At 46.3% G+C, this 19,051-nt stretch overlaps 1 protein-coding gene across 1 annotated transcript in view; it reads left to right on the top strand.

The window, feature by feature from the left end:
• LOC129044592 (voltage-dependent R-type calcium channel subunit alpha-1E) overlaps window positions 1-18,646 on the top strand; it is a 334,968-nt gene extending 316,322 nt beyond the window's left edge. The window contains exons 39-47 of the mRNA XM_063648347.1: window positions 773-878; window positions 1,747-1,854; window positions 2,404-2,504; window positions 2,791-2,897; window positions 7,541-7,652; window positions 10,709-10,837; window positions 11,909-12,089; window positions 13,725-13,915; window positions 15,362-18,646. Coding sequence (XP_063504417.1) covers window positions 773-878; window positions 1,747-1,854; window positions 2,404-2,504; window positions 2,791-2,897; window positions 7,541-7,652; window positions 10,709-10,837; window positions 11,909-12,089; window positions 13,725-13,915; window positions 15,362-15,904 — 1,578 coding nt within the window. The 3' untranslated portion in view covers window positions 15,905-18,646. The remainder of the gene's footprint in view (window positions 1-772; window positions 879-1,746; window positions 1,855-2,403; window positions 2,505-2,790; window positions 2,898-7,540; window positions 7,653-10,708; window positions 10,838-11,908; window positions 12,090-13,724; window positions 13,916-15,361) is intronic.
• The last annotated feature ends 405 nt before the right edge of the window (window positions 18,647-19,051 follow it).

Genomic DNA, 19,051 nt, shown 5'->3' with positions numbered 1-19,051 from the left:
GAACTCCAAAAGCAAAATACTCTCTGGAAAGTGGATTTGGCCATTTCAGTGTGATCCCTTTCTTTGGGTGAGGGGAACAAGGCCTGCCCACTCTGCTCCTGCCTGGGCCACCCTTCCTCGTTCTGTCTCCTCCGCTCTCCCCATCCTCCTACCCCAGAGCCTGTTTGCACTCTCCCCCTTGTCCATCCTGCTCCACCTCATCCTTTAGACAAGTTGGACTTATGCATGTTCAGTCAAATTTCATCTATTAAAGACTCAAAAAGGGGGCACCAGGATGCATCTTTCAAGTTAGATAAGCAAAGCAAAATCTCATTTCTCACTGTATTTCCATATGAGTTTCAGGGGGTATTCATGGGACAAGTGGAAATATGGAGCAGCCTTGAACAGGGAATGGAGCCACCTCCCAGAGCTGACTCCTTTCCTTGAGCCACTTCTTTTAGAAATCACTTCCCATCCCTATCAAAGACATTCTTAGGACTCCATGGGGGGGCCTTACAGAATGATTAGGGAAGCCCCTTCCCTTTGGAATTTGGCATCATTCCCTTGGTGGAGAAAAAACAAACTACAACAACAACAACAAAAAACAGCAGCAAAGGAGCCTTAAGTGAGAAGCAGGGAGAGAAGGACTGGGGCAGGGGATAGGGATCCTTGCCCTTCTTTTTTGTCTGTGCATTTGACCTCTGCCCTTTTCTTCCTTTCTCACTGAGATGTCTTTCAATTTTTTTTTTTTTTTTTTTTTTTGCCTGCTGTTTCTTTTTTCTCTTTCACACAGAGGTTGGTCCTGATGAACATGCCAGTAGCTGAGGACATGACGGTCCACTTCACCTCCACACTTATGGCTCTGATCCGGACAGCTCTGGACATTAAAATTGCCAAAGGTAAGCTTAGGAAGGGAGGTGGGAAGGAGGAATTCTGGAACAACTCATGCAGGTGGCACAGGATGGAGATATTTGAACTGTCATCTATCCAGCTAAGGACATAACAATGCAGTCATCTGAACATCAAGTATCTGACTCAATAACTAATAATTGCCCTTTCCTTCTGGTACAATGAATGGTTTGATAATCTCTAGGGCTTCTTTCAGCTTTAAAAGTATATCATCTTCAGTGTCTGGCTCACAATAGGTAGTCTAGAAATATTTATTGACCAAAGGTTACTTTTTTCCTCTTTTTCTGTATATGGTTTATTTTCTCTGAAGTCTTGAGAGGCTTCTGTGGCAGAAGGTGCTGTCATAGAGGCCACGGTAGTGTTTTATTCCTCTTGATTTCTAATCATTGATTTAGGAGAGAAAAGGCTTACTACTACTTCCAGGTGGACCTTTAGCCTTTCTGCTCTTGTGCAATCTAAATCTTTTTTAAAATCAGGTCACTCAGACTGTGGAGTTAGGGTTGCTGGAAGGATTGATGTATGGATAAGAAGGCAGAGGAACGTACTTGCGGCTATTTTTATTTTCTCCTCTGATGTATTGAGCACCTGGGAGGCTTTTAGAATGAATGAGGAAGTTGCTCTTAGTCTGAGGGCCTCAGATCTCTTGGCAGGATATCCCTGAGTCACTGAAAAAGGGACAAAATGTGTTCTGCTTCTTCAGCAGAAAGACCTGGTATTGCAAGATCCACTGTCACTCAGTGCCAAGATTTCCTCTTAAAATGTGAGGTGTCCTGCTGATTCAGCTCCTACTCCACCTCCTCCCTCAGTCCTGGTTATTTCTGGGTCTATTCTATTTATTAGTAATTTATCTTATTCTAGGTGGTGCAGACAGGCAGCAGCTAGACTCAGAGCTACAAAAGGAGACCCTAGCCATCTGGCCTCACCTATCCCAGAAGATGCTGGATCTGCTTGTGCCCATGCCCAAAGGTTTGGGTCTTCTCCTGGGTATCCTTGTCACTGTGGGCCCAGCATGTGAAGACTACATCTTTTGGGGGAACCGAGAGTGATCAAAGAGATAAGGAAAGTTTGCCTTTTTCAATTAATAAAGACAAAAGGGACTTAAGGATAAAACATGTTCTTTAAGATAGGTCACTGTGGTTGTGGATGAGACTTCCTGGGTGTATAGCTCTCTCCCTCCATATAATACTGCTCAGCAAACCCTCATGGGAGAAAGGATGTTGTCACTTAGCTATAGAGATTTAGAATGGTAGGCGTGATGCTTACTCATGTACTGCTTATCCTCAGTATCATCACCATCACTAGGTGGGTATGCAAGCCCCCTGAGGACAGATCAGGGGACCTATGCACTCTGCATCCTCAGATCATGGCACCATGGGGGCCCTCAATATACATTGGATGAATGGGTGACTTATAGCGCAGACCTGTTCCAGAGAGTGGGTAACAAAGCTTAGAGGTTCCTCACTCTCTCCCATTATCTTCTCCCTCTTCACCAACATGCCACATTTGTGTTTCTAGCCTCTGACCTGACTGTGGGCAAAATCTATGCAGCAATGATGATCATGGACTACTATAAGCAGAGTAAGGTGAAGAAGCAGAGGCAGCAGCTGGAGGAACAGGTGAAAGTCAATGCCAAGTGGGTGGGCCACGAGGAGTTGCAGGAGGGGACAGGCCTGTGCATCCCTGGGGCATAGTGCCCGGCAAGGACTTAGAAGCAGCAGTAATGGGTGCAGGGCCCAAGAACTTTCTAGTGACATGGAATTAGAAACCCAGTCGATCGAAGGTTAAAATGGTCAAACAAGGGATAAGTTATGTGCCTGTATTATCCATGTTAATTTTATTTTCCCCACAGCAAACTCCGTAGTCATTGGAATTCTTTTCTTCTTCTTCCCTCTTTTTACCCAGAAAAATGCCCCCATGTTCCAGCGCATGGAGCCTTCATCTCTGCCTCAGGAGATCATTGCTAATGCCAAAGCCCTGCCTTACCTCCAGCAGGACCCCGTTTCAGGCCTGTGAGTAGCACCAAAACATCCCTGGCATGGCTGCTTGCAATCTGTCACCCATATTGTTGTGCAGACCCCAAAACTCACTGCTCAGAAGGGCCCAAGAATGAATACTCTGAGCTTGAGTGATCCTTTTTCTGAAGTTGAATATCTTAAAATGATTTTCAGCAGGAGTAAGAGAAAAGCAGACTAAGCATACTTAGCACTGTGGTCAGTGTTGGCGATCACTGTGAATGAACAATAGAAGAAGGGAATTTGACTTGTCTTTTAATATACTTGGGTCTTAGTTGTAGTTCTGTTGTGAAGAAAAATAATCTCCTCTCTAATTCTTGGTTATCGCTTCCCCGTGGATCTAGTGTCCTGCTGGAAGATAGAGCCTCCCTCACAGGTGCCATGCTGGCTGAGTGTAAGAGGGGAATAGAACCAGCAGTTACTGCTTTCCCTGAGGTTGACACTTCTAGAGACGCTATTTGCAGAATCTCACTTGATTCCCACTCTAGCAGCCTACTATACCCTGGAGGTATATATTAATATCACCACATTACACATGAAGAAACTGGAGACTAACTGAAGTTAACTACGTTGCCTAAAGTCATGGCTAGTAGAATGTGGAACTGGAATTTAAGTTCCTTATTTCTGACCCCAGAGTGTTTTCACTATACCATGTTTCCTTTAATGAACAAAAAGGACCTTATTCAGAAAGGGAACTTACTTTTTCTATAATAGGAGTGAAAATAAAACACAAATTAAGGAATTTTCCCATCCTTCTGAGTGATAAGCCTTTACCCCAATTAATCTACTATAGCATATGTATCTCACACCATTATATTTCAATCATCAGCAATCATTTAGTGCATACCTAAAGAACACAAATCTTTCTACTCAATGTAAATGAGCTTTTGTGATTGGGTTTAACAAAGTCCCAGTTCTTACAAAACCAGGAATCACCAAATCGCTTATCTTAATTACTAAGAGAGTGATACTCAGGGCTTGGGAATGAGACCTCTGTCGGAGTCATTTGGAATTGCTCAGATCATTGATTTCTTTCTGCCTGTGGGGCTGGACTGTTTTTGAAAAGCATTGTTTTCAGAGATCAAAGTCCAACTTCTTTGGAAGAGAAGAAAAGGACGAGAGTCATGACCAAGGTCATTTCTTTTTTTTTCAATAATTTGATGTGATGAAGTGCAGGGTGTGAATTCTCCTGTCCACAGAAAACAAGTCAGTGTTTATCTTCTGCTTGTGTAGGAGGGAGGGAGGGAAAGAAGTATGATTGGAAGAGTGGGACGTCTTCACTGGAAGGATTTACGCTGTTTTTTTTTGGTTTGTTTTTGTTTTGTTTTGTTTTTTGAGATGGAGTCTTGCTCTGTTGCCCAGGCTGGAGTGCAGTGGCGCGATCTCGGCTCACTGCAAGCTCCGCCTCCCGAGTTCATGCCATTCTCCTGCCTCAGCCCCCCGAGTAGCTGGGACTACAGGCACCTGCCACCATGCCTAGCTAATTTTTAGTAGAGACGGGGTTTCACCGTGTTAGCCAGGATGGTCTCGATCTCCTGACCTCATGATCCACCTGCCTCGGCCTCCCAAAGTGCTGGGATTACAGGCTTGAGTTGTTTTTGTTTTTGTTTTGCCAGTCCTTGGCTTAGAAATGGGGGACACCACCCCCTAAATTGCAATCTCTGTTTATCTACAACAATTTGCTTTACAAATTAACCCACCACCATAGGATCACTCTGGCTTTTCTCCCATATATTTATTGATCCATTTACTCATTGATTTTTACCAATATTTATTAAGAGCCAATATGTCCCCAGAGCTGACTTAGGCACTGGGGCTACGGCAGAGAACACATACCCATGGAGACAAATCTGGAAGAAGAAATTACAAGAGCAATACAGGCAAACAATGCTGAAGGGTGGGCTGTTGTGATGTCATGGAAACAGCTCACTCAGTTTGAGGGTTTAGAGAGGTCTTCCTGAGGAAGTAACATTTGAGTGAGACTTGAAGACAAGCTCTTCAAGAGTGGTAAGAGAAAGTATGGTAAGTTTAAGGAACCTAAAAACTGTCACGATGGTTGGAGCTTGGAGAGCTCAGGGGATGTGTTAAGTTATGGATTTGGAGAGATACACAGGGGCTAGTACTTTGGGGGCATTATAAGCAGGATAAAGAAGTTGGATTTTGTCTTAGGATAATAGGGTTTTATGCGTCAGAATCATGTGCTCAGATGTGTGCTTTCTTGAATTCGGTATAGGCTAAATGGATTGGAGGGAAGCATTTCTAGAGGCAGGAACACCATTTTGTAGGTTACTGCAGTTGTGTAAATTATCAGTGATAGTAGCTTGGACTAGCAGGATAGAGATGGAGACAGATGGTCAGATGTGAGATATTTGGTAGATAAGACTGGATAGGATTTGGTGATTGATTTGCTACTTGGACTAAAGGGGAAGGAGGAAGCAAAGGATTCTGGGTGAAGCCTTTGGGTGCATGTTGGTACATTTCCTGACATGGGGACACTGGTGGAACAGCAGGCTGGTTCCTCAGAACCATCTGTGTTTCTAGAGCCATGCATTGTTCAGTAGAGGTTGATCTAGGGGTATAGTGGTAGACATAACAGATAGGGTTGCTCCCTCAAATATGATGGAAAACCAGACATTAAACAGAGGATTATTGGAAAGAAGAAAAGTTGCATTTTCAGTGATTTAATTACAGTTCTGATAAGTGCTAGAAAGAGTTTACAGAGCGGTAGGGGAGCTGGAGAGAAGTGTTCTGCACTCTTAGAGTGGCCTCTATTAAAATCTCGAGGCAGAAACAAGCCTAGCCTATCCAATGAACTAAAAAGGGCCACCATGTCTGGAGTTCAGGGAGCAAAGGGGAAAGTGGTACAAGAGGAGGCTAGTGAGGTAGGGACCAGATCATGAGGGAGGCTGTGTTCAGAATTCTGGACTTTATGCCCCAGCTTGACAAGGTTTTCAAAGTAGGAGATCACTCTGGGTTCCAGTTATTTAACTCTGTGAGATTATTAAGTGATTCCAAGGGTCCTCTCCCTCTATTGAGGATTCTATAATTATTTACTCTCTGTAGGACAAAAAGGAACCCATTTCTTTCTTTCTGAGACATGATCTCACTATGTTGCCCAGGCTGGAGTACAGTGGCACAAACGGCTCACTTCAGCCCCGACTTTCTAGGCTCAAGTGAACCTCCTGCCTCAGCCTCCTGTGCAGCTGGGACCACCCCAGGCACGTGCTATCACTGCTGGCTAATTTTTTTGTAGAGACAGGTCTTGCTTTGTTGCCCAGGTTGGTCTCGGATTCCTGAGCTCAAGCTATCTTCCCGGTTCAGCCTTCCAAAGTGCTGGGAGTACAGGTGTGAAACAGTGCAAAGCCGAGAACTCATTCTTATACTAGCTGTGCTCAATCTTGTTCCCAGTGGTTCTCAGGAGATGCCACAAGTGGGGAAGATGACTGACATTTAGGCAGGTCATTTAAATATCATAAAAACTCTGTAGCAGCTGTGAAAACTCAGCAAAAGCTCTCACTGGAAGCAAGGGGACAGATTAGGTGATTCTCTGCTCTTCATATCTTCCCCTGTAATCTAGAAAAACATTCCTATGGATTGTTTTTAAGTAATTGGCAATCCTTGCTCATGCCTTGAGTTTTCCATTGGATGCAGAGTCATCAGCAGTAGACTTAAAGAGATGGTGTCCCATCTCTCCCTCCTAACTCTACCACCAAGAGAGCTGCTGCCCAGCCACTGACCCCAGTCCTTCCTCCCATAATCTAGAAGTTCACTCTGCATTCTTGAGCAGGTCAGATGGTAGCTATTACCATACTGGTGGCAGTCAGCCAATAATTTGGCAACAGGCACCACATTCTCCAGAAAGCTCGGCTGCTTCTTTCTCTCCTAACCAGCCCAGTGGATCCTGTCAGGTTAAGAGTGTCTGGAAGTACTAGACAGTGGTTTAATAACAAGCCTACTGTGCCAGTTCTGCATTCTTTTCCCTTGGAGGCCTCTAAACAACTGGGCAGACTTTGTCTGCATCCTCTTTTCTCACCACCATTTAAACCTCTTCCTACATTGCCATCAACCAAGAGGTTTTCATCTCCTTACCACCACCTCTGAAATCCTTCTCAGTTCATGAACCAACAGACTTAATGTATGGTACAAAGTAGTCCTTCAACAAATGGCAATGGAATTGGACTGAATTGTTTAGTTTGGCCAGGGATGTTGGCAAAATAAGACCATATTCTTACTGTGAGTGGGGAAAATGTTTAAAAAGTCCATGGCTGCTTAATATTTAAACAAACTGTTCACTGTGTAAACTAGGGTGTTTTTCCACCAAATGGGGAAACTGAGCAGAAACAGGTTTACAATCTAGCGCTGGTCTTCCGTATGGCTGAATGTGACAAATGATGTCATTTGTCGTAGACATGCTAGCCCCTGGCAGAATAATGAATGGTTCCAAAGGCAGGATGCAGGTTGAAAACACCAGTTTCTGTCTTTTCCAGTGCTTTTTTTTTTTTTTATTTCAGGACTAGCCACATGTAAGTTAGTAGGTTTACAAAAGCCACTCAAGGCTAAAGGGTGTTGCCCTGCTGGGGTGGGAATTGCTAGTGGCATGACTGTCCCTCATTACCTCTGGATTTGACATTGCTTTTCAGGAGTGGCCGGAGTGGATACCCTTCTATGAGTCCACTCTCTCCCCAGGAGATATTCCAGTTGGCTTGTATGGACTCCGCCGATGATGGACAGTTCCAGGAACAGCAGTCTCTGGTGAATGCATGAGTTATATGACCTCGAAAATACTTCCGTGGTTTCCTGATCCCTCTCACTAATTTTAATACATAGTCATGGTCTATCAGGAAAATCCATTCCGGTAGTTTAGCCAGTTGCCCTGGAGGTGTCCTGCCTTAGCCCTTTTCTAGCCCAGTTTCTCATGTGCTCTGACAATGTTCCCTCTTCAGGTTTTACAGTCCCAGAGGTCCCTTCCCTGCAGCAGGAACTTAAATTGCTCTAGGCCAAGCCCTCTTAGTTTATGCCCAAGTATCAAGTGTAAGACCGGAAGTCACATATAAAATCTTGCCTTTGATGGAGAGCTTGAAGATGCATCACCAGAGAATGAGTGACACCAACCCTGCCTCTTAGTGTAGTTAGGTACTGCTTGTGGGACACACAAATGCCCCATGCCATTCCTTAGTGATGCCCACCTCCTCTAGAACCTAGCAGCACCATGTGCCACAGTGACGAGCTGCCTGCCAGGAGGCACAGAAGACTGTCCTACCTCTGCTCTGTGTGGGTTCAGGCACATTGTCCCTTTTGGTCACAATTCAAAGACATTCTAACAGGCCACTAAAGTCACTTCCCTGACCCCAAAATGAGTTTGTTAGCATAAATGGTGAAATTCCTGGCCGGGCGCAGTGGCTCACGCCTGTAATCCCAGCACTTTGGGAGGCCAAGGCGGGTAGATCACAAGGTCAGGAGATCGAGACCATCCTGCGTAACACGGTGAAACCCCGTCTCTACTAAAAATACAAAAAAAAATTAGCCGGGCTTGGTGGCAGGCACCTGTGGTTCCAGCTACTCAGGAGGCTGAGGCAGGAGAATGGCATGAACCCGGGAGGCGGAGCTTGCCATGAGCCGAGATCATGCCGCTGCACTCCAGCCTGGGTGAAAAAGCAAGACTCCGTCTCAAAAACAAACAAAAAAGCAATTCCTGAGAGACCTATTGAGTCAAGTGAAAGCTTAAAGAAGAGAGATTATAGTTTTGGCTTAGCTAAAATATGGTTCCTAAACATCATTGACTTTACCATTATTCCTGGTTCAGGAGCCATGAGCTCAAGGTCCCCAACCTTAGCTTAGAATTGAAGCCCAAGCAGTCATTGGACTGAAAAGACAAAACCCAACCATTGCAAAAGTCTGTACAGACAGCTTGTACTAAGTGAGTTCCATATCATTTAAATTCTGATTCATCTGTGGCTCTTCTCTCCCCTTGATTTCTCTCCTGATCCCTCCCCGCTGCTACTGTGTACCTCAGAGCCACCCTGAATGATGTGTGATGGAATGGGCACCCCCACAAAGGGCGAAAAACACTCAGTAGCTCAAACAAATGCGTGCTTCTATCTATCTCCTGCGAGTGCTGAGACAGAGAATCGTGCATGGTTGTGTGGGGGGGGAGACAGTCCAGATGCCCCCAGGGCTGAGCAATTGACTTCCTGAGGGTGTTCTTGATGAGGCGGGTAGGAACTCGTAGAGTCATTCTCTGCCCTCCCCTCTGAGGAACTTAGCACCAAGACCTGTGGAATAATTGGTATAGATAGTTTGATTCTTAAAAAGGCCTCGCAGCATTTTGCCTGCCTGGTGATGTGTCTAGTGGGAAAAAAATCGCAATAATGTGTCCTTTCTTTCACAGGGAGACTTTATGACATCATTTCTGCGGGTTCCGCAGGGCTGAGCCGTAGTGCCAGGACTTTTTGGATATGTGTTCATCTCATTGTCAGTACTGGTGTCTGTAATTCAATTCAGGTGTCAGCCTGTGCTACACACTGAACACTGTGTACTTCTGCCCATCCCTTGGGGCTGCTGCTCCATGTCCCCAGGCATGGCCATGATTGTGTGTGTGCATATGGAGTGTGTGTCTCACACCACCTCTGATACCTGTAGACTGCAGTGTTGTTACCACGTCTGTTTGGAGTCAGAACTGTGTGCTATACAAAGCATGTACTACAAACACTATAACTCCCTCAAGTGCACCATAGCACAGGTCTTGGGAAAGTACCCCTGCCATACACACCAGAAACCACTCAGCCAAAAATGGTCACATAGGCTAAGGTGGGGGTCCCAGACACTCTTTCCTTTGGGCAATGCCCTACATGTTTTTAGGGTGTCATTTCCTAAATATAAAATAGCTTTTTCTGGTACGATCTCCATCTGCCCAAGATGTTCTTAGGTCTTTTTGTTGGGTAGCCCACGTAAACATCTCTCATACAGCTCTTTATGCAATGATACTAGCTATCTGTATAGCGCAGGCACGACTGCCAAACAAGAATGACAGGACCTTAGAGATTTCCAGTCCAACCTAATAACACTGTAGGCTGGCACAGTCCAAAACAATAGCTCTTAGCCACATGTGGCTAGTCCAAGTAAAATATAAACTAATTTTTATATTGATTACATGTTGACATGCTAATATATGGATATATTCAGCTAAATTAAATGTTATTAAATTTCACCTTTTACAACATGGTTACTTGGACATTTAAAATTCCGCAAGTGGCTTGCATCATCCTTCCATGGGACTGTGTCACTCAGGGCATCCCTGACAGCCACCCACCACGTCTTTGGGTGGTTTCAATCAGAAGAAAACTCTTAAAGTCATGTGTCTTAAGGCTTCAGAAGACGTATTTGACATCAGAAATTGTTGACTTCCCTTAGAATTCTGGTTTCTATTTAATTGATAAAAGGCTTCTTCAGATTAAAATAATAAATCCAATGCTATCACTTCTTAGAAAGCGAACTTCACATATCTGAAAAGTATTATACCAAACAGTGTTTGTTGCAGAAAACAATAAATCTGAATCATTGCTTAGTGATGAAAAAGAGGAATCTACACCAGAAAAATAGGTGACCTTCAGCACTCAATCCCAGCTACGGCTTCCTGTCTGGAACATATAGCACATAGGTGCACACACACATATACATACAACTGAGACCTTAAAGCTGCAAGTCTCTCTTTTGAAAGCCATTCTTGAGGAGGCTGAATTGTCCACTGGACGTGAGAAGCAATGAGATGGAACCAAGTCCCACAAGCTTGGCTGTGTGTTTATTTCCAGGAGCCAGAGGTTAGTGAATTAAAAAGCGTGCAGCCCTCTAACCATGGCATCTACCTTCCTTCGGACACCCAGGAGCATGCGGGATCTGGGAGGGCATCCTCTATGCCACGTCTGACTGTGGATCCCCAGGTAAAAAGCAACCACCTACATTAATGCAGTGGCATCCGGGCTCTATTAGCTGGGTTATGGAATAATATCTGATATTTGCAGGTGAGCCATTGACTTGCCCGCACCCCTTCCCTATAAATAAAACCTGGCTCATGGGCCCTCTCTAATAGAGCCTGCTTCTCCGGTGTTTTCAATGACCCCCTAACCACAACAGCCCAGTGAACAAAATTGCATACTTCACTGTGGACGGGCTAAACATTCTCAAGATTCAACCAGCCATGCAAAAAATATTTTCCAGGATTTTCTCTGTGTACTTCTCCATCCTTTTTTTGTTTCCTGACTCCTCCAGCACATATGCAGTTACTTACACACACAGGTCTGTGTCAGGACTGTCTGTCCTAACCAGTGCAGGCCACACCTCATTTCTTTGTCTGTTTTCCTGGCTTCTTTTTCCTGTCTGTCTGTCTTACATCAGGTTTTGACAGAGACAAGAAGTTTTTGTACATTTGTTTTAATATCTGTGGCAAATCAAAATGCCAGAATTTAAAACGGGGCTAGGTGGGATTGATGGCAGCAGAGGGAGAGTGATACATTCTTAGCACTTGTTAAATTGCAAGCTCTCCTAGGCTCTAGTGCTGCAGGGCAGGGCCTTCTCTGGCAAGGACGTTAAGAAAAAAAAAAAAGCAAAGCCATGCTTCTTTCGTGGATGGGATGGCCTCTTAGACAATTGCCCTCACACGTTTCAAAGCAGCACAGTATTTGCTGCAGCCTGGCTGCGCCCCATGGTAGACGGCTCTATGGGAGCTTGCACAGTTCCTGCCTGCATTCCGCATGGCTTTGCCTTGGTACACTCAGCTACAAGAAGAAAAGATTCTGGACCATTTCCAGTGACTATGTTAACATAATGTAAGGATGCTTTCTTGAACAGTTTCCACCAGCTAAGGTTTGAGCGAGAGAGATTCAAGGGAAGTTACCATTTCCAGGGGTTACAATTTGCCTTCCTCAACGTCTCAGTCTTGCTGCTTCTGTCCTTTTAGATCTTTTCAATCGTTAATCCATACCTTGTGTTTCTCTGGGGGCTTGTATTTCCAGGTGGTGACAGACCCTAGCTCCATGAGACGTTCATTTTCCACTATTCGGGATAAGCGTTCAAATTCCTCGTGGTTGGAGGAATTCTCCATGGAGCGAAGCAGTGAAAATACCTACAAGTCCCGTCGCCGGAGTTACCACTCCTCCTTGCGGCTGTCAGCCCACCGCCTAAACGCTGATTCAGGTGAGGAGGTCTTCAGTGTCCAGCTCTTTCATCAGGCAGTGGGCTCCTGCCCTGATGGACTTACTCTCCGAGGACTGTAGATAACCAGAAAAGAATTCAGAGACAAGGGCTGAAGAAAGTGAAGGATGCTCCTTACCAGAGGGAATTCCTGTATCTGACTTACATCCTGAAGCAGGCCAAAGCCCTCCTCTGTGTTCACCAGAAAGGCTGTTGCAATCCCTTCCTTCTGGAGCAGGGCTATACAAATCATTAGACTTGAGGGAGCTTTTCAAATAGCCTTCTGCAAGACCATTGGGGCTTTTTAGGCTTGTATTAGAGACCCACTGTGAGGACTGAACTTTAACCACCAATTCCACTTCAACCCAAACAGTGCTACCTGGAGTTATTTCCTGTGTTTGAATTTTTTTTTTTTTTTTTTTTGAGACAGAGGTTCGCTCTGCGGCCCAGGCTAGAGTGCAGTGGCGTGATCTCGGCTCACTGCAAGCTCCGCCTCCCGGGTTCACGCCATTCTCCTGCCTCAGCCTCCTGAATAGCTGGGACTACAGGCGCCTGCCACCGTGCCCGGATAATTTTTTGTATTTTTAGTAGAGATGGGGTTTCACCGTGTTAGCCAGGATGGTCTCGATCTCCTGACCTCGTGATCCGCCCACCTAGGTCTCCCAAAGTACTGGGATTATAGGCGTGAGCCACTGCGCCCGGCCTGAATTTCTTTTAAGCTTTTTCCTTTAAAAAAAAAATATATATATATATATATATTAGTCTGGCTCAACCATTTTATTTTATTGGATAAAGGAATCAAAGTTGAAAAAGCATTGACTTGTCCCATGTCATAGGGCCATTAAGTGGCAGAACTGGGACTAGCACTGGGATCCTTTCATTTCAATCCTGGACTTCTCACCATGGCATTATGTTAGGTGTGTTATTATTTAGTTCATAGAAATTTCTTAATTCCCTTCTGCTGGTGCCACTTTCCCCCCAAAAAGTTATGCAGCCATATTTATGACAGAGTTCCTGAGCCATATTGTTAACCAAGATCCTATATTGTGTGTAGCATAAATAGAAACAGAATAGATTGCATTGTTTGACATATGTGTCTCTAGTGGCACCTTGCAAACTTACCTGCTTACAAAATAGGTAATTTGCTAGCCTGCCTTTCTCCCCTGCTTCCCTTTCAGATCATCTTTTGACATACTTGGAGAAGCTAGGATTCTTTTAGGGGCCTATCTTTGTTCAGGCTGCTACAACAAATTACCACAGACTGGGTGGATTCAATAACATGTATTTGTCACGGTTCTGTAGGCTGGGAAATCCAAGACCAAGGTGCCAGCAGATCCCTGTCTTCTTTCTATTCTCACATGATGGAGAGCAGAGAGACAGGAAGCAAGCACTCTCAGGTCTCTTCTTATCAGGGCACTAATCTCATCACGGAGGCCCCACCCTCATGCCCTGCCTCCTAATACCATACCATCAGGAACAAGTTAGGCCTCAACATTTGAATTTGGGGGGGACACAAATATGTGGTTCCTCTGAGGGCCCAACTCCAGGCTGTGATGTGATACTTGGAGAGAAGTCCCTTCATCATAATTGGTCAGAGTGGACAGAGTTATAACCAAGTGCTTTTGTCACCTCTCACAGGCCACAAGTCTGACACTCACCGCTCAGGGGGCAGGGAGCGGGGACGATCAAAAGAGCGAAAGCATCTTCTCTCTCCTGATGTCTCCCGCTGCAATTCAGAAGAGCGAGGGACCCAGGCTGACTGGGAGTCCCCAGAGCGCCGTCAATCCAGGTCACCTAGTGAGGGCAGGTCACAGACGCCCAACAGACAGGTGAGCACAGAGAGGAAGCCAGTCTATAGCAGAAGGACAGGGGAGGGTGGGCTGTATCATTAGATGCAAGTCGTGAGCATTTAGCAAACATGTTCAAGTACCCTCAAAGACTGGAATTTCACAGGAAGCTATACCTATAGTGCATAGAGGTTAGTTGCTCAATGCTTGTGTACTCAGAGATGATCTGAATTCACAGAAAACCAGATTTCCCCCAAAAAGATGGTGTCTAGAGGTCATTCCATTCCAGCCTTCAGAATCCAGAGATATAAATAGGTTGACAGATATCTCAGCCAGATTTTGGAGGAGAGGATGGTCCTTTAGCCAGAAAGTTTCCTTTGACCATCTTGTGATCCTCAGTATTTGTTAGAATTGTGATTCATCTCTCAGCCCAGGATTCACAAGTCAGAGCAGTTCACCCTCATTTACCTAGCTTCCAGCCGTCCCAACAAGATCATGCCTTTTGCTGAACCACCAGCTTGATGCCTAAGGAATAACTATCAGAGCTGTATGAAAACATTCATCGACTCTGTTTTACTCCTTACTTCAGCCGTATCTCTAGTTTTGGCATTTTGACCCATAATAGGAGACCCTCTCAACAGAAATGATCAGCGGAGAAAAGGCAGGGCTGCTAATGCAGACCTTTAGAGACACAGCAGTTGAGAGGTTTCCCTTCTAGAACAACAGTTTTCAAATTTTAGTGCAGAACAGCATTAACCCATGAAGTTTACTAGCACTGCACATTCCTGGTGCCTGAAGGACCCAGGAGTCTGCCTTTGAAAAGACCCCTCTGTAGGATTCTGAGCAGGAGGTTCGTAGGTCACACATACCTTAAGAAATGCTCTCCTGGAGGTTTACTTCCCAAAACCTGGGCTCAGTTTCCCTTGGGAACAGGTGAGGGCAAGTATGGCCTGAGCCAAAAACTGAGTGTATCAGGTACAGAAGCTGAGTTCAGCAAACCACTGAAGACATGGGCAGGAATAAGGGTTTCCCAGACGGAGCAACTCCAGCATTTGTTCACCTTCCACAGAGTTGTCTTTCTCAAGTTTCAAGTCTCTCTTTTAGTGTGCCCCTTGTTACATATGTAGAGCTTCCTTAGTAGTCCAAGTGCTTGTTCCACGGACCTGCCACCCCTAGCATCACCTGGAAACTTGTTAGAAATGCAGAATCTCAGGCCTTGCCCCAGATCTTCTGAGCCTGCATCTGCAGTTTAACCAGATCCCCAGAGGTTTGTATGCACATTAAAAGTCTGAGATGTCCTGGTCTAAATGTTCTTGACTCCTTAATCTCTTCAATCCCTTTTTCCCTGAGTGGATGTGAATACTACAGGGAGCTCCAGCTCAGGCCTCTCCCCGACAAAATTCAGATTCCAAGGACTCTCTTAACAGAGTTGCAAGTAGGCATCAGGCCAAGCCCAATCTAACATGCCATGTCTCTTCTGCTATACAGGGCACAGGTTCCCTAAGTGAGAGCTCCATCCCCTCTGTCTCTGACACCAGCACCCCAAGAAGAAGTCGTCGGCAGCTCCCACCCGTCCCGCCAAAGCCCCGGCCCCTCCTTTCCTACAGCTCCCTGATTCGACACACGGGCAGCATCTCTCCACCTGCTGATGGAAGCGAGGAGAGCTCCCTGCTGACCTCCCAAGCCCTGGAGAGCAACAATGCTTGCCTGACCGAGTCTTCCAACTCTCCGCACCCCCAGCAGAGCCAACATGCCTCCCCACAGCGCTACATCTCCGAACCCTACTTGGCCCTGCACGAAGACTCCCACGCCTCAGACTGTGGCGAGGAGGAGACGCTCACTTTCGAAGCAGCCGTGGCTACTAGCCTGGGCCGTTCCAACACCATCGGCTCAGCCCCACCCCTGCGGCACAGCTGGCAGATGCCCAACGGGCACTATCGGCGGCGGAGGCGCGGGGGGCCTGGGCCAGGCATGATGTGTGGGGCTGTCAACAACCTGCTAAGTGACACGGAAGAAGATGACAAATGCTAGAGGCTGCTCCCCCCTCCGATGCATGCTCTTCTCTCACATGGAGAAAACCAAGACAGAATTGGGAAGCCAGTGCGGCCCGGGGGGGAGGAAGAGGGAAAAGGAAGATGGAAGGACACCATGCATTATCAGAGAAGAGGAAGTAAAGGACAATCAGAACACCAGTCAAACCCACCAAATTGCTTTACTCCCCTTTGCAAGATGGGCACTGCCATAGTTCTGCCTCTTTGCTGGGGAAAGAAAACAGGAATGTGGAGGGTTATTACTGCGGGAGAAGGGACATGAGGATGGCTTTGCTTCCCCTTGCCCCTTCCCACTTTTCTAAAAGCTGTGGAGGGATCTAGCTGGCCTATGTCTACACTCAGTGCCCTGAGAAGCCTGGAAGACTTTCTGGCTCTTAACTGGGGAGTAGTGGAGACCATAGGAGAGGACTCTCCTCCCTCACCAGCTCTTATGCCTCAGCCAGCACCACTGCCACCAGGGCAACTGCAGCAGCAGCAGCAGCATCTCATGCATAACCCTGTGGCTTACTTCCCCCAGGGCAGCACAGGCTAAGTCAGGAACATCAGATGCCAGGGAGGGAGGAGAAAGCCGAAGCGAAAGGGGTCAGGGTGCTGAGGCAACAGCAGCAAGGGCTGGTCTGGACGAGAAAAGCCATAGCCCGGCAGCCCCTACCATGAGGGAGACAGAGAAACAGAACTGGTGGTGCTGGGGGGTATAGCCCCCCATCCTTGAGGCCTGTCACCCACACAGTAGGTGCTGAGAGTTAGGACAGGTCAGGAAGTTCCCCAGGGTCCACAAAGGTGCTCTGGTAAGGGTGAAGGTAAAAGTATTTAACAATCGCTATGGTATCAATGTAAGTGGAGTTTGGTCCTAGTGCTGGAGCCCATGCTATTCCAGGCATTGGCTCTTTAGATGCCAGTCATGGGGAAACCCTGAAGGTGTGGGTAGAGTAGCAGGGGCCACCTAAGGGATTCAAAACAGAGTCTGTTTTCCAACCAGTGTGGAAGCAATTAAATATTCGTAACAGTGCTACAGCCACACCAGCACCTCCTGGCTGAAGGTCAACCCACACTGTGGTCCATGAGGCAGCAAGGCCAGTGCTGTGCCAAGCCCAGTAAGGCCAAGTGCCAGAGGCCAAGCCTTCCCTGCCACTCCTCTGAGAGAGCAGAACACACATATCCAAGTAGGCTACCCACCACTGGGTAGGGACTTCTGTAAAGATGGGAAAGGCTGATAGATTGAAATAAGCTTCTATGAAAGTCTGGATTTACTGAGGACCTCCCATGAGGAGGGACCATTGGGGCCGCAGCTTCTGCAGCTGATGTGGGGTTCAGGTCAGTTTGTCAGGATGCTTTAAGGTGATTAGTAAATATACCTCAGCTTAGACTTGGGCTGCTCCTTCTAGCAAAGCAGACTCCAGTGGGGCCTCATCATACAGGATGACAAGACTGGGGCCCTGGTCACCCTGAATATGCCCCTGGGCCAAGATGGGGCTTCACCCCTCCCCAGAGTAAGAGCTGGGGCTGACAGTCCCACCCTGTCATTCCTAATGGCCCAAACGCAGAAGCACTGAGCAAGAGAGCCCTTTCTTGCCAAGCCAGTGCTCTTTTGGTATATGGCATACAGCTCCATTGGAGGGGACACATCACTGGCTTTATCCAGTGGAAATGTACCTTTCCCTTAAGTTCCTCCTTAGTGCCATCACAGCAGGTGAATGAGTGCCCGACGGGGCCCTCCTTTCCCCCTCCAGGAACAGATGGAGCCTGATCTGCCCTGCACTGAGCACTCAGTGGATAAACACTCCTCCAGCCTGGACACACTCCTCCTCTTGGGCAGGAGCAATCCAGAGTTGTTATTCTTCTTAGAAGGAGCCTCTTTTCCCCTTATTTTTTAAATTGAAATATAATAGCTGCATCAGCCCTGAAAAGCCAAATTCAACCACATGGCTGGAGAATCATTTGTCATGGCCCCGCCTTCTCTTCTGATACTGATGGAGCTTCATGACCCACGGTCAGCCCCCAAACCAAAGTTGTCCCAACAGAGGAGGCCAGTGAGGCAGAGACAGAGCTCTCTCACTCTCAGACCCTCTTTCGTGTTCATTTTCCTCTCCCACTTAGCACGTGTGTGCTTGAGGGTGGCTGGGAATGTGATATACAGCACCCTGATCCTAACAAACAGGTGTGATCGTTACATAAGACGCTGATGCTGGGCCTTGTATTGCTTTTAAAGTTTCCTCTGCTCAGCATCATTTCATGCCATAGTGCTGCTATGGGCTGCTTTGTGTGCACAAAATTGCTTTTTCCACCTCGGAAATGCAGCTTTCCCTAGGGGGAGGCCTACAACAGGACAACCATTCTGAGCCAGCGAGTCTATTGCATGGTGTTTTGAGAAAGGGAATTTTAGTGACACCTTATGCCATTTCAAGAGGAAAAATGCAGGCTGGCAGAGCAATTCCCAGAAATGGAATTTGCCTGCAAATAGTATAAACAACACTAAATTTACTGTGCCAGGAAACCTTCCTGAACTCCTTGAACTCATACACACAAGTATTTGAGTCCTGAATAAAGTGTTGGAAAGCACTGCAGATGCGGTCACCTGACTGACCACCTGGGTTTTCTATTACCAGTGAATTTCTTTTATTCACCTTCCCTTGACCAAGAAATTGGGTTTCTTTTGTTTCTTTTCCCTCAGCCTGCACTTACTCTTCTATTAAGACCAGAAAATAAAATAATTTTCCATTGAGTCACAAACTCATCATCTTGTTTGGTTTTCTGCTGCCTCTGAACAAAAGTGAATGCCAGCCTTCCCTTGCTAGGTCTCAGAGTCTGCCTCCCTTGAAAAGAGGCCCCTGTAGACTCCCAACACCTATTCTTTTCTCTGGTTAATTACAGCAGCATCTGAGAAATTCCATGCAAAAGAAGACTACAACCTGTTTGAGATATACCACAAGATCAAATTTGGGCACTGGTGGTCCACCTCAGAAGACTCTTGAGTCATATATTCAGTTTCTCTTGCTAATATATGACTCGTCTTCACCAGCTCCTCAAAACAAGAGCAAAACTAAGATAGAGGAAGGTAAAAGGAGGAAAGGAAACCAAGGCAGGGAGATGTTCTAAGTAGGTTTGCATTTAGATACCCCTCATTTCA

Source organism: Pongo pygmaeus, chromosome 1 (assembly GCF_028885625.2).
Source record: "Pongo pygmaeus isolate AG05252 chromosome 1, NHGRI_mPonPyg2-v2.0_pri, whole genome shotgun sequence".
Taxonomy (NCBI): Eukaryota; Metazoa; Chordata; class Mammalia; order Primates; family Hominidae; genus Pongo; species Pongo pygmaeus.
The sequence above is the reverse complement of the archived record's forward strand: the minus strand, read 5'-3'. Positions and strand labels throughout refer to the sequence as shown.